The sequence below is a fragment of the Furipterus horrens genome, unplaced genomic scaffold (assembly GCF_987537825.1).
Source record: "Furipterus horrens unplaced genomic scaffold, mFurHor1.1.pri manual_scaffold_12, whole genome shotgun sequence".
NCBI classification, from domain to species: Eukaryota; Metazoa; Chordata; class Mammalia; order Chiroptera; family Furipteridae; genus Furipterus; species Furipterus horrens.
In genome coordinates, this window is record NW_028327182.1 from 78707492 (window position 1) to 78720870 (window position 13379).

At 38.9% G+C, this 13379-nt stretch overlaps 1 protein-coding gene across 1 annotated transcript in view; it reads right to left on the reverse strand.

The window, feature by feature from the left end:
• Positions 1-5344: 5344 nt before the first annotated feature.
• KCNU1 (potassium calcium-activated channel subfamily U member 1) overlaps positions 5345-13379 on the reverse strand; it is a 123609-nt gene continuing 115574 nt past the window's right edge. Inside the window, 4 exon segments of the mRNA XM_090258223.1 lie at positions 5345-5573; positions 5575-5658; positions 8113-8237; positions 9921-10115. Coding sequence (XP_090114349.1) covers positions 5345-5573; positions 5575-5658; positions 8113-8237; positions 9921-10115 — 633 coding nt within the window.

The following is a 13379-nucleotide window of genomic DNA, read 5'->3' on the forward strand; positions in this document are numbered from 1 at the left end:
TTTTTTATCATTGTGCCTTATATATTTCTTCATCTTTTGGGGTTCATTCTCTTCTCATTGAAGTATACCTTGTGTCATTCTTTCATTAAAGATCTCTAAATGTTCTTAGGCAAAACTGTTTTGAATGGTGATTCAGATGGTATAGTATGAATACTTTTACATCTTCTGTTATTTTCCCCACAGGATTTTGATGTAATTGGTCCATTATCTTTTCTTTTTTCTCTCAGTTTTTTTATGGCAATCTATTTGTATGCCTTTCCAAGTATAGATTTGCCTGCATGTAGATTTATTTTAATTTTCCTGTTTATGGCTCACTAGACTTGTATCTCAGGATTCTTGTATTTTATCAATTCTAAAAATTTTAAGACATTTTTGGGAGGCATCTTCTCCATTATTTTCCCATCTGAAAACTGGAATTATTTATATATTGGACTTTTTTATTCATTTCTCCATGTCTCTTAACATCTCTTTCATATTTTCCATGTGTTTATCTCTCCATTTTACATTTTAACTAAATTCTTTAGATTTATTTGTATCTAATTTATTACTCAACTTCTACATTAATTTTTTAACTTAATCAACATTTTCTATAAGTTTTGATTTTTTTTTAACTCGGCTTGCTCATTTTTTCACGGTATCCTTTTCTTTCATTATGACTTCTAATCATTTTTTTTAAATTTTTTGATCATTTTAAATGTCTCAATTTTATGGCCTTTTCCAGGTTGTCTTAATATTCAAATTCTGGGGTCACACTAGCCCTCCTGTCTTATTTGTCTACTGACTCTCACTTAAAAAGATAAGTTCCTTATTTCATTTCTCAGTTTTTATTAGCTTATTGCCAGTTTTTTAAAAGTATTAAATTCTCTGCCCCTCATCCCACCTCATGGAGTCCTGTTTGCCCTAAGTGTAGAATTCTTTCCTGACAAGTTTAATTTTCTTTTTGCCAGTTACATCAAGGTAGTTTTTGGTCCAGAACCAGATTTTTTTCCATTACTTTTTCAGTTTTAAATTCTTGCCATGTAGGATGTAAATTTGGGTACTAAAACTGCACATGATATGAGCTTGGAGCTTCAATTTCTTATGATAGGTGTTTGTGTGTGTGTGTGTGTGTGTGTGTGTGTGTGTGTGTGTGTGTGTGTGTTTTATACCCACATCCCTAAGCAAAGATAAATTTTCTTGTTCCTTTCTTGGACCAGTAGAAGGAGTCTGTTTATTGTCTCTTACACAGATGGGCTGATCCTTCCCTGGTGATGGTTAAATTTGGTCTCAATTTTCATCTACATCACCTGGCTCCACATGGCATTATAATCTCAGCCAATGATCAAACAGTTCTTTATATGAGTCCTATATCTCTCACAAATATTCTATTTGAATATGACCTCCTTTTGCTTTTGGCTAGAAGTTTCCATTTCAAATCCATTTGAATTCACTTAGTCGTACTGCTTAAACCATAAGAGCCAGACTGGTCTTTGAAAATATTAATGACAACACATCATTACATTATTTAAAATTATTAAAGAGTTTGTCATTGTACTTGGAATAAAATGTAGTATGTTTCTCTTGGTCTATAGAATCTTTCTTAATCAGGTCATACCTACTTTTCCAATATCATCTCTTCCTCTGGCTTACTCACTATGCTCTAAGCACATCAGCCTGCTTCCTTGACCACTTCAAGTTCTTTCCTAAAACAGTTTTTCCACAGGATCCCACCCTACAATGGCCCCTGACCACCACATTCTCTATCACATCAACATGTTTATTTCCTTGACAGTATTTGACACAATCTGTACTTATCTTGTTATTTATCCTCCATGAAGAAAGTAACTTTGTCTTGGTAATTACTCTATCCTCAACATGTAGCCCAGTGCCTGACACACAGTATGTAGTGAATAAATACACGTATAGGTTCAATAAATGCTAAAATCTCCTAGTTCAACTTCCTGCTTTTATAAAATGTAAACTGAGCTGGTAAAGTAGCTGAGAAAGGTTTAAGAACTTGCCCAAGATCACAAATGTTTAATGAGATACCTAAAACAAGTACTCGGGTCTCCTGACTCTGCTGACCCATGTTCTTTCTGATGACCCCTCCTGGTTATAGAAGACCTATATTAGAAATTTGGGAAGACTGTGAACGCACTTTATAATGATCCATGACCTCCCTTGCACTTAAATGATGAATTTTGTGGAATATATGCAAACACTAATATTTCTGGGGAGGAAGGCTATAGCTTTTATCCAATTTTTAAAAGGGTCAAAGGATCAAGAAAAACCTTAAAAACTATTGGCCCACATATTGTTTATGAACTGTAGATTGCTTGCATGTTTTTTCTTGTCTTCATACCAGTTCTCCCATTAATAAGAATTGAACAATCACTATGAATTAAGTATCCACTATTTTGCCAAAAGATTGAGTGTTATGACTTGCATTAAAATATTGCCATCTAAAGGTAAATAGTTTGATTCTGAAGTTATAGACTCACTTGGCACATAAGTCTTGAGGTACTCTGCCAATTTTATTTATCCATATTGGCAGTATGAGAGCTCACACATTGGCTAAAGTTACATATACCTCAATATTTCTTTAGGCATATTTCTGGTACCCCGTTCAATAAACCACTGAAGAATTTAGAATTTCTCACTCTAATTTCTCTGCTGTGTTGGAAATGAGATCATTTGTGGGATAAGGTTTTAATGTGAAAAAGTGAGGCCGAGATGCTAAACATATTAGTTAATATGTGTACAGATGTGGATGTTTGGATTTTGAATATATGCAGGGTCCTCCATACTTTCTCAGAAATATTTTGTTTCTGCTAAACTTGCCATGTGTAAAAAATGGCCCAGGGAATGGGGAGAAAGAATGATATTATCTTTGTGCTAGATGTTAGTAGCATGTCTTCCCAGGCCATGGACCATTCTTCCTTCCTTTCTTTCCTGAACATTCCTTCCTTCCTCCATTCAGAGGCACCTGCTCCTCAGCCATTGATAAAGGATAGAGTGGCCAAAGCTGAGCCCACTACATATTTTCTTCTAGAAATTAGAATTCAAAGACAGTCCAGTTAAATCCTTCATGCAACTGTAACTCTACCTATAAATTCAGAATTGCAGGAATGTTACCATTTATATGTAGAAAGAGAAAAATGAAGACAGGTAAGCTTTAAGAAAATTTATTTCCTTGGTCTCTGACAACTTTTCTTACAATTACTCTTTTTTTTCCCCCCACGTAGACTAAGCTGATCTTATTACAACCTAACCTTAACTAATACAAAATTTTATTTTCTGTGAATGAATTTCGTTTTTTTTAGTTTTATTTTACTTGTGTGCTTGGAGTCATAATGTGAATAAGTGCTGGAGTAAATTAAACCAGGTTTACATGTTTGTTTGATCACTTGCTAGTTAAGTGCAATAATTCAGACACATCCATACTAAAAATTTGTTGCTTATATGAAATTCAAATTTAACTGGGCATTCTTTATCTGGCAACCCTATCTGTGCCATAGTTTCTTCCTTTGTAAAATAGGGTAATAATACCAAATTAGCAAAGATGTTGTTAAAAATGTCAAGGACGTAATAAACATTATGTGAAACAATTTGTGAGAAATATGGTTTTTCTTTTTTCTTCCCTTCTACCTCTGTGGTATCTATAATGTAAGAAGACATTGCTTATGAAGTTCATCATTATAAGATCACTTGGGAAAAAACACATCCTGGGTGTGCTAACTTTTGTTTCCCATGTTGAAGAAGTAATATCTAGATGGAATGACTTAACTAAAGATGAGATTTATAGAGCAGTGGATTGGTTCCTTGTGGAACATGGGGGACTCTTTTATATCTTTTTTGTTATATAGTTTTATTTTTGAATTAAAGAATTTGGAAGGTTATTTATTTCAATACACTTGACCTCACCCAGGCATCCCATCCCAAGATACTTTAATATTCATGCTTGTGCTAGGCATATACTTAGGTGTTAGTTTTACACAAGTTGATTTACAGTTCAAACCACATCCTCCCATCTGTTCTTTCTCACCTCCTAGAGAGAGAGGTGAAGAAGAAAAAAGCATGAGGAAAAAAGAGAAGGAAATAATATACTAATTTACTACTTGCCTGTTTGAGGAGAAAGAACATAAGATTCTTATTTGCGGGCTCTTTAGTTCTTGTTTTCTGTGTCCAGGTCCTTCCCATTTGATTCTGATTACTTATTTCTCTGACTGGCGGAACCCAGAAGTGCTAGAGAACTTCTTTAACACAGCTCAAACTAAGGTGCTTTCTTCTCAGGGGACACAGAACAATGGACTTTCCTTATGGAGAATTTAAAAAATCATATCTTTATTTATTATGCCAGACCCAGTAGAATTGGAACTGTTACAGAAACAGGAGAGTCCAAAAATCCCCAGAGTTTGTGGCTGGGGGATGGGGAGAAGGAAGCAGCTTTCACAATGCCTCCACATGCCTGAGGCTGATGGCCGGTGTCTTTCATTATGTAAGTTGCTTTAATGCATCCAAAGCCTCAGGTGGATGGGAGGAGTCTTGAACCAGGTGATGGTATGGAGAGCACACAGAGCCTACGTGGGGTTCTGTGAATGGTCAGAACTATTGGCAACACCCACTGCGTCAGAGGACGCAGTCAGGGATATATAGGCAGCTGCGGACACTTTAAGGGGGGCACGCTCTGGGGCTGTCTCCCTCGCTGGTGAGTGTTTGCAGAGGTGCTCTGGAGAAGGAGAGGAGATCCACGCGGTTTACAGAAAGAAGACAGTTCGCAAGGAGGCTGAGAATCCAGGCGGTCCTGCATTGAGAGCTGGAGGGCACCACAGCACAGAAAGGACCTCGTCAATCAGATTGAGTGATTGGCAGCTGCTGGTAAAGCTGAACTGTGCCTAGGAAGTAGGGAAACGGTGTTTCTGACCCCCCTAAAACTGGTTAGGTTTGGTAGAGGGGAGGCAAGGATATATGTAACTGTTAAATAAACAATTTTTCTTTCCACTCAAATATAATATTCAGAGTTGTAATTTTTGGCGGCGGGCAATCGGACCCCTAACTAAAGAGCCCGTGGGTTTGTTTTCAATTGGAGCAGCCCAGGGGTTCTGTAACAGAACAGCTTTTTGCTTCTTCCCAAACAGTATGGGCTTGCTGATCAACCACTAAGCAATGGGTATGAAAATGGGCATGTTTCCATTTTTATTTTCCTTGTTCCAAGTCACCATCTCTGGAGATAACCTTGTAAGTAGCAAGCTAGGAGCTTGTGGAGAATTATCAACAGGTCTAGTTTGAATATACAGTGGGCTCCTTCATGTTTTCCTTTTTATTTTCCTTTATGGTTTTACCTGGATGTGTCTGGGGAGATAATTTACCACTCTGAGTCAAAAAAGGTTGGCCTAGAATCACTAACAGGGTTAGTTTTTGGCTCAAAAAAAAAAAATGGACTGATGTATTCAATGGCTGTTGTCATCTGGCCAACTGGGTCAGGTATGGGAGGATTATTTCTGTCTGCAGATGCTTCTGATGTCCCTGATGCCTGTGGCACTGTATTTATACTTTCATAAGAACCTTGATAAGAAGAATTGTCCTTTTTCTTAACACGAAGTGTTGGAAGGGACGGCACAATACACAAGATCTGAAGGCAGCAGCTTAAACTCATTGGCTGGCCGGGTGATCACAAACCTGTAAGAAAAGACAAAGATGAGTCTGAGCCTCTGCAGCTGGGACAGTGTAGTTACAGGCGGTAGCCAAAATAAGGCAGTCATATTGCTGGGCCAGAAAAGGTAGTTTCCTGTTTTGCTTTGCTTCATTGGTTATTTTGTGAACTGTAAATGCCTCTGGCACAGTGCAGTAGGAGAGGTCCTAGACTGGACACTGGGAGATGAGCTTTTATCCCTGCCATTGCCACTGACCATCCTCATGCATGCAACTTCCCTTCTCCGGGCCTCACTCTTCTCATTATTATAATGGAGAGGGATAGTATGGCTGTGGTTTGGACAGACAGACCTTTCTGACTTCAGGCTTCTTTGCTTTTAATACCTATTACACTCATGAATTCAGTTGGCACAATATTGTGAGCACTTATCCAAGCTTTATCAAAAGAAGATTACATGCACTCCAGATATTTCCATCCTGGCTTAGGCCTACCCTAATACTGATGCCACCATCTTTCACACAGAATGTAGTTTGGTCAACGGGGGAAAGAAACAAAAATTGAAGTTGTATTTGAAACCTTGACTGGTAAGTAAAGAGTACATGTTGATGAGTCTTAAAGAACACCCAGAGCTGGGACCTGCATGGGAAACGTGTAGGGAGGCTGGGTGCCGGACACAGTATCAGGCACACAGCAAATCCTCAGTTAACGTGAGTTACATGAGTTAATACACCAGTGTTCATGTCAGAATACTGAGACAGGGTAACTTTTCATGACTTTGATCCTGCATTTCTTCACTGCTGCCCCAAATGACTCATCACCTCTCCTGTCCTAAACACCAATCTCAATGCAAATTGACCTTATTTTACTGAATAATCTTCTCACTTTTATCTTTCCCACTGAGTCCCCTGTAACCTCTATAATATCCCATACAAGGTATACTATAATCACATACTCCCTTTAAGAAAGAAGACTCATTTCCTTTCCTGAGGCCCTCTCAAGTATGGGTGCACATTCTCCACAAGTTTTCCAGAAGTGTCAGGGGAAGGGAATGGAGTTTGGGGTGGGGGGGGAGAGATCAGCATCATTCATTCTTTCTAGTGCTGCTTCCAGAACATCCTCCTCCCCACCACCTTTGTGGTGGGTGCTCTCCAGCCCTATCACCCACGCCCCATCTTGAGCCACCACCAGTGTCCTTGATAGCACTCCATGTTTATTTAGGCCCTTGGCACTTGGGACACCTTTTCTTTCAAACTCTAGTGCCCCCATCATCTTACAAACCTGCAGTGTCTATGATGCTTACAATTCTAACATCCAGACATATTTCTTTGATTTACACTCTCCAGTGATCTTTATCTCCAAAGCATACTTTCCTGGACACATCCTGGGTATTATAATTTCCTGACATGTCTCACCTCTAAAATCTTATGCTTCAATATATCACAGTCTGACCACAACCTCCTATCATTCTTTCTCTCTCAGTCCTGTACTGAGTCCATCTACTCTTTAACTTCATCAGGACTTCCAATCCTTTATCCTTTCCCATTACAGTCTAGAATTGCTCCTACAAATTGATGATAAACCTCTTGTCTCACTCCTCTCAGTAGTTAATATAAACTCTTACCTCTTTCTCAACTACCTGGACTACTTCCTCCATCTTTCCTCTCAGCAATGGCTATGCCTGTTCTGCACTGAGAAATACTAGTGTTACATAAAAGCACACCCCTCACTGGTAGCTATATTTGCCTTGGCATCCATTCTTTTCCTTCCTTTCTCCTACAAGCAGAGAGATTATCTTTCTTTCTATTCAAGACTACTCCATTTTGAGTAATTTGGCTTCATCCTCTTTCCTCCAGGACCAGGTTTTATAATATATTTCCACTCCATGATTTTTAGTTTCTCCTCCTCTACTGAATCCTATCCATTTCTACTGTGCAGATCTTAGAGCAGACCTGCATTACTGCATGTCTCTTTTCTCCTCCTGCCCTCTACATACATTTCCTGAACCCTTCCCACTGCTCTCAGACTGATCCCTCTTTAAACTTAAATTTTAATTAACTCCCGTAATGTATAAGTACAAAGCACAGTGGCTAGAAAAGAGGCACTCAGTAAATATTCACCCAATGAACCCAGCCTAAAATAAGTAAATCTTTCCAATATGAACAGTGGCATTTAGCTTCAAAAAGTTACACAGCCAAGGATGGGCTAAAGTTAAACAAACAAAAACAACCAGGATTCAAAATGTAGGCCTATGTTTCAGTTTTCATTGGGGACAGAGACACCATTGTTACATGGCTTACATGGATCATAATTACCAGGGTTTATTAATACCATTATATGCATTCTTCCTTATTCCTACATTATAATCTACTTCCTTACACCCGTCTTCGCCACTGTGGACCCTGAGTTCTGGACCTCTCTTTCCCATAGTATAGAGCAGCTTTGGCTCTTATGCTTGGACTGGTGGCTAGCACTTTCCAAACTAGCGTACTCCCCTTTTGTGTTCCGGGTTGTTCCTCTCGTTGTCTATCATGCGGTATAAGCCAAGGCACAGGATTCCAAAATTATCTAGCAAGCCACAGAAAAGCTGCCCAAAGGTATCTTTTGGCTGTGGAGAGAAGAGAAAAACATATGTCTGTTGGCACTTTAACCAGGCAATAACAAGCACTTACTGGACTGTCACTTGCTTTTACTTGTATAGATGTTTGGAAGACCTTAGTATCACTTCCTAATATCTTTATGGAAGCAGTGTCAAGTGGCTTGGAAGTGAGACTTATGATTAGTTTTTAGCATCTAGTCCCGGTGATTAGACAAAAATAATCACTGGTCTTTGAAGAGCCTCTGGTGGGTGTGGCAGGTTATGCTTTTTTTTTTTTTTTTTAGTTTGCTGTTTTGGTAACCATTAAGAAGCAACAATGGACAACAGGTGGAACATTCCATTTTCAGGGAATATAAATAGTTGGGATGTTCAGTGACCAGAGGCTGGTCATCTTATCCCATCTACAAAAGATTACAGTCCCAAGCGCTCCTCTTGGCATTGCTCTGAGGCTCTAGCCAACAGGGGCACTGCAAGTGAAAGGTGCAGAAGCAGGCGCTGGTGGGTTCAGTGATCTCAAAAGAGAGCAGTCTGTTTAGTTCTGTGGGTGACTCCCCAGGATAAAGAACAAGGTGAGGGAACAAGACCTAACTCGAGAAAGAAAGGAGAAGTGTGCTAACAGTCCACTGTTACCTCTGACAGCAACAGGAAATTGCAGGTGGCTGTTGTCCTGGTATATAATCCATAACAAGTCAACCTTAGGTGAGGGGCCCAGGACTACAAAAGTTCAATATCTTTTGGGACATGCCAAGCACAGACATCTGGAAGAGCCTGCTTCTTGTCAAGGGGGCTCTTCTGATATGCTCTGAACCAACAGAAGATGTTTTCTTATGAAGGCCTGCCCCTGTAATTACACTAGGGAGCTGAATGCAATGGCAATGCAAACTCAGCCAAAAGGTACCATAATGATAAAAAGATTGCTCATTTGCAGGCTGGACTCTTCCCTGATCCCCAGATGCCCAGATGCCCCACTGGAATCTGCCAGAATGCTTATCTTCTCCCTTGCTATACTCTACTGTTCACTAGCTCATGGGCTAAGAAATTCAAGCATTTTTCACTGGCTAGCCTGATCAGGTTCTCAGACCCAAACACAGAATCCTTCTGTCTGATTTCAGCTGACCTAATCAGACTTCTTTAGTGGTTCAGGTATAGGGAGAGTGGAAAGGCCTGGGTCAGGCTGCTTTAAAGGCATCCTTCCTTTGCCACTAGTAGGTAATGTGGTTTCGGGAAAGTACTTGTTTCTCTGGGCCTCAGCTTCTTGCTGTGTTCAGTGGCATTAATAGCAATGCCTGCCATGCAAATTCTTTGACTAAGTAAAAAAAAAAAAGAAGAGTTGACAGGCACAGGAGAAATAGTAAATATCAGCTGTTATAATTATTAATACCCTTGTCAAAGTGCAAGTTATTGTCCCTCTCATATGCTTCCTGCATACTTGGATTTTTTTATCTGGAAGACAAAGATAATCACAACTGCTTTATCTACCTTCTGGCCTTTTGAAACAAATATGACACATGCTAAAATGCACTGCAAGTTGTCAAATACTCTATGACTGTGAGTTGTATTAATTTGTTGCTATTATTATTGTTACTATTTCTGTGCTACAGGCCATCTAGGAACCCAAACAGCCTGGACCATTTTTCAGAAACTCAGAGATGCAAGGAAGTGGGAAACTCTATTAAGTCTTAAGAGAGTCACTTCAATGTCCAAAACCATGGCTTGGTTTAAAGACAGAAGCTCCAGCTTACAGCGCCTTCTTCCAGACAAATCTGGAGTGCAGCTCTCAGTCAGCCCACAGAACTTATCCTTATCCAAGTATTGTTCCACCTGATAACTTATCCCCCCTGTCACCAGCATCTGAAGTAACTCCAGGACGTGATAGTTGTAGAAGGCCTAGAAAGCAAGGGTGGGCCGTGGGTTAAGTCAGAAGAGCCAACTCCTGAACGGTGGACTTGTTACAGTCTTGGAGATGTTGTGGGCATCACTGACGTGGGTCTGGTGGTGCGACGCAGTGTCTCTCATTATTACTAAAATCGTTTCAAAGCTGGCGGCTTGGATAGGGCGCTGGGTTAGGCAAAGTGCCGAGAAAATAACCCTGACCCAGTTCCCGCTTCCTTGGGGGCTACACTATGATGAAGAAGAAAATGGGTAATTATGCTGACACCAAGTATGTACTCTCTTCCAAAAAATGACTGGAGGAGTATGTCGGGCCACAGAAATCCTAGTAATCATCAACATATATGTATTCAATGAGACTGCAGTATATTTTTCCTTAGGGAACTACGAATACTGTCACACAGACTTGAATCCTCTGGATGTGAATATACTTATTCTTTTTGATTGTGACCTACTTGAGGACAGGTATCGACTTAGGTCTTATTAATATTTCGATCTCCCATAGCTCTTATTATAAACTTCACAGATTGTAACTATTGAATACATGAAAAAAAAAAAATTAAATCTTTGGCATCAGAATGAAACCAAAGGAGGGCATACGGGCCAACTTCTTATTTTGAAACTCCATGCATCTGAATAACCCTAGCCATTTTATGAAACTTCTTTTTCAAAGGATTCTTACCTAATTCAGTGTAGACTAGGCATTGTCATACATGTAAATAACAGTATAAATATATAACCCATTAGGTTTTCTCAAATCTATTGAATATATATTTTAAAAATTTCTACCCTTTGTTTTATCTGTTAATTTTTTACTCCAATATAAATGAGAATTTACTTGTTTATTTAGTACCCATATAAAAGTCAATTATTTTGTTTTTATTATAAATAATAGGAATGACTTCAATTGTTATTATTCTAGAAATTTTACCATTCATCTTCTCTACTCCCAAATTCAGGGACTTATCTTCTAAAGTCTGTGTTATAATATGGGCCTCTTAACTGGCTTTCTTTGTTTTTTGTCATTTGAAGTCTACTGTGCAAAAATGCTTCCAGAGAGATTTTCTAGAAACAAGTCAGATCATGTTATCTACCTCCTCAAACCTTTATTGTCAGGCCCCTGCTATAAAACCAAGCACAGCTCCTCTGTAAAGGACCCTCCAGTGCACAACAGTCTATTTGTAGCTTCTCATGCTCCACATTTACTCCTTCATGTTTCTGCTTTGGAACAGCTGGTTCATCTCTTAGAACTTGGCAAACTCTATGCTGGCCTCCTTATCAGAATGAAGTTATCCTTTCTTTGTGGTCCCATGGCCACTGGATATTATTCTATTTTAGTCTTCTGTATTTTATATTAGTAATTTGCCTGAAACACACCTGAGTTTGAATCTAGGACTAGGACGTCCTAGCTGAATACTTTTGGACAATTCATGTATTCTTCCTCAGTGAGAGTCTTATAATCCTTAAAGCTGCCATAATGATACCCACCTTTGAGCATGGTTTGCAGGACTAAATGAGATATACACAGACATTGCTAAATTCTGTTCTCTTCACCATTGGTTCTCAGGTATCACCTGGAGTGATATTCATGAGGGCAGATTTCTAGGATCCCAGCTCTAATGGATCAGAATTTATGCACAGGAGTGGGAATTAGAATTCAAAGGACATATCTGGTCATTCTGACAGTGGTGGTGCTCAGATCATACCCTGAATTATACTCCTTAAATTACGTGCTCTTTCTGGGCACGGGCTTTGACTCCCTAACATTCACACCCTCAGAAGTGCATTGACTGGCAGTTGACTTTTTGCAAATAAATATTGTTAGTAATTGCAGAGGCTATTGGGACAAGGTGACCTAAGAAATAATACAATCTATATAAATTCATAGAAAAAAACTTTTGTAATTATTTTCAGATTAAAAGGTGACTTTAAATTCCTCCTCCAGCCTAAAGCCCAGACTAAAAGCATCCATCCCTGAGTGATGGTCTCTTTGTTGCCTTTCTCCTTTGTTCCTCTGGCTACCACCCAGAAGCCTGCTTATGGAATTGGCTCGCTGAAATCCAGGAGGGAATAGAGGATGTAAATCCAGGCTGAGCCACAATCCATTTGAGAACAAGAGGCCATAGTGTAGAATGATCAAACATAATGATGTTAGAATAATTCTCCACTGATTAAAGAAAAGGAGTAAATTCTAGGATTATCCTGGTGTTGGAAGCTCTAGGGAAACATGTACTTTACATATTTAACTGAGACAGGCTTAGCTTTTGAATATATCATTTCTTCAGTTTTGACCTCAAAAGGATTGCAATTCTATATTGGGGGAAATAATGGGATTTCCAAGTCACCTTTACTCTGTGGGCTAATCTTATATTTTTATCATTTGGGTTCTATGGTATTGGCTTTACTGGTCTCTTTCTTTTTTCATATTCCCTCTCTTCCACCCTCCCTCACTTTTTAAAAAACTTCTGAAGCAAATATGAAACTTAGAAAGTGCTTGAAATATTTTAGGACTTCTAAACTTAAATAGTATTTCTAATAAAAATCTATTGACTAGAATTTGGGCTTCCAATGTTAAAATATATTGCAGCCCCAAATGTTTTAACTTTTAGCTATAAGAAGCTTGAGGTCTCTCTCGTAACCTAGCATATTACTTAATAACATAGGTACTAACATCTTAGCCACTTGCTGATTTTTATTCTGAGAATCTCAAAAGGCCTTACGACTCAACATTCTTTGAGAACTACTTCTAATTGAGATTGAGGGTTTATGGTAGGACAACTGCAACTAACCAGATGAATGACCTTGATAAAGTCATTGTCACTTCTATGCGCCTCACTTTTCTTATAAATAAAGGGAAATGATCCCTAATTCATGTCCAGTTCTGAAGTTCTATTGTTGTAAAGCCATACGGGAATTCTGCTTATGGGTCTGAGTGCCTCTCCATATTTCATTTTTATAGCATTGAACTGACAGAGGATTAAAAGGGAATCTGAGGTATACCTCATAGGCATGTTTCTCCAGCGGGGCAGAAGTGTACGGTAGCATACTAGGGGACACTTGAAGCCATAGTGTCAACTGAACCAAGAGATTTGAAGGCAAACCACATTACTTATATTGAAAAGTAAAATCACAGGTATGTCAAGGGAAAATATGAAATACCTGCTTGAAAATCTAAAACAAAACTTCAGTGGTGACAAGTTCACACCACGTTATTCAGGTTTTGTTCCGTCCTTAGGACATGTGTGTTCAATCTCTTTTATG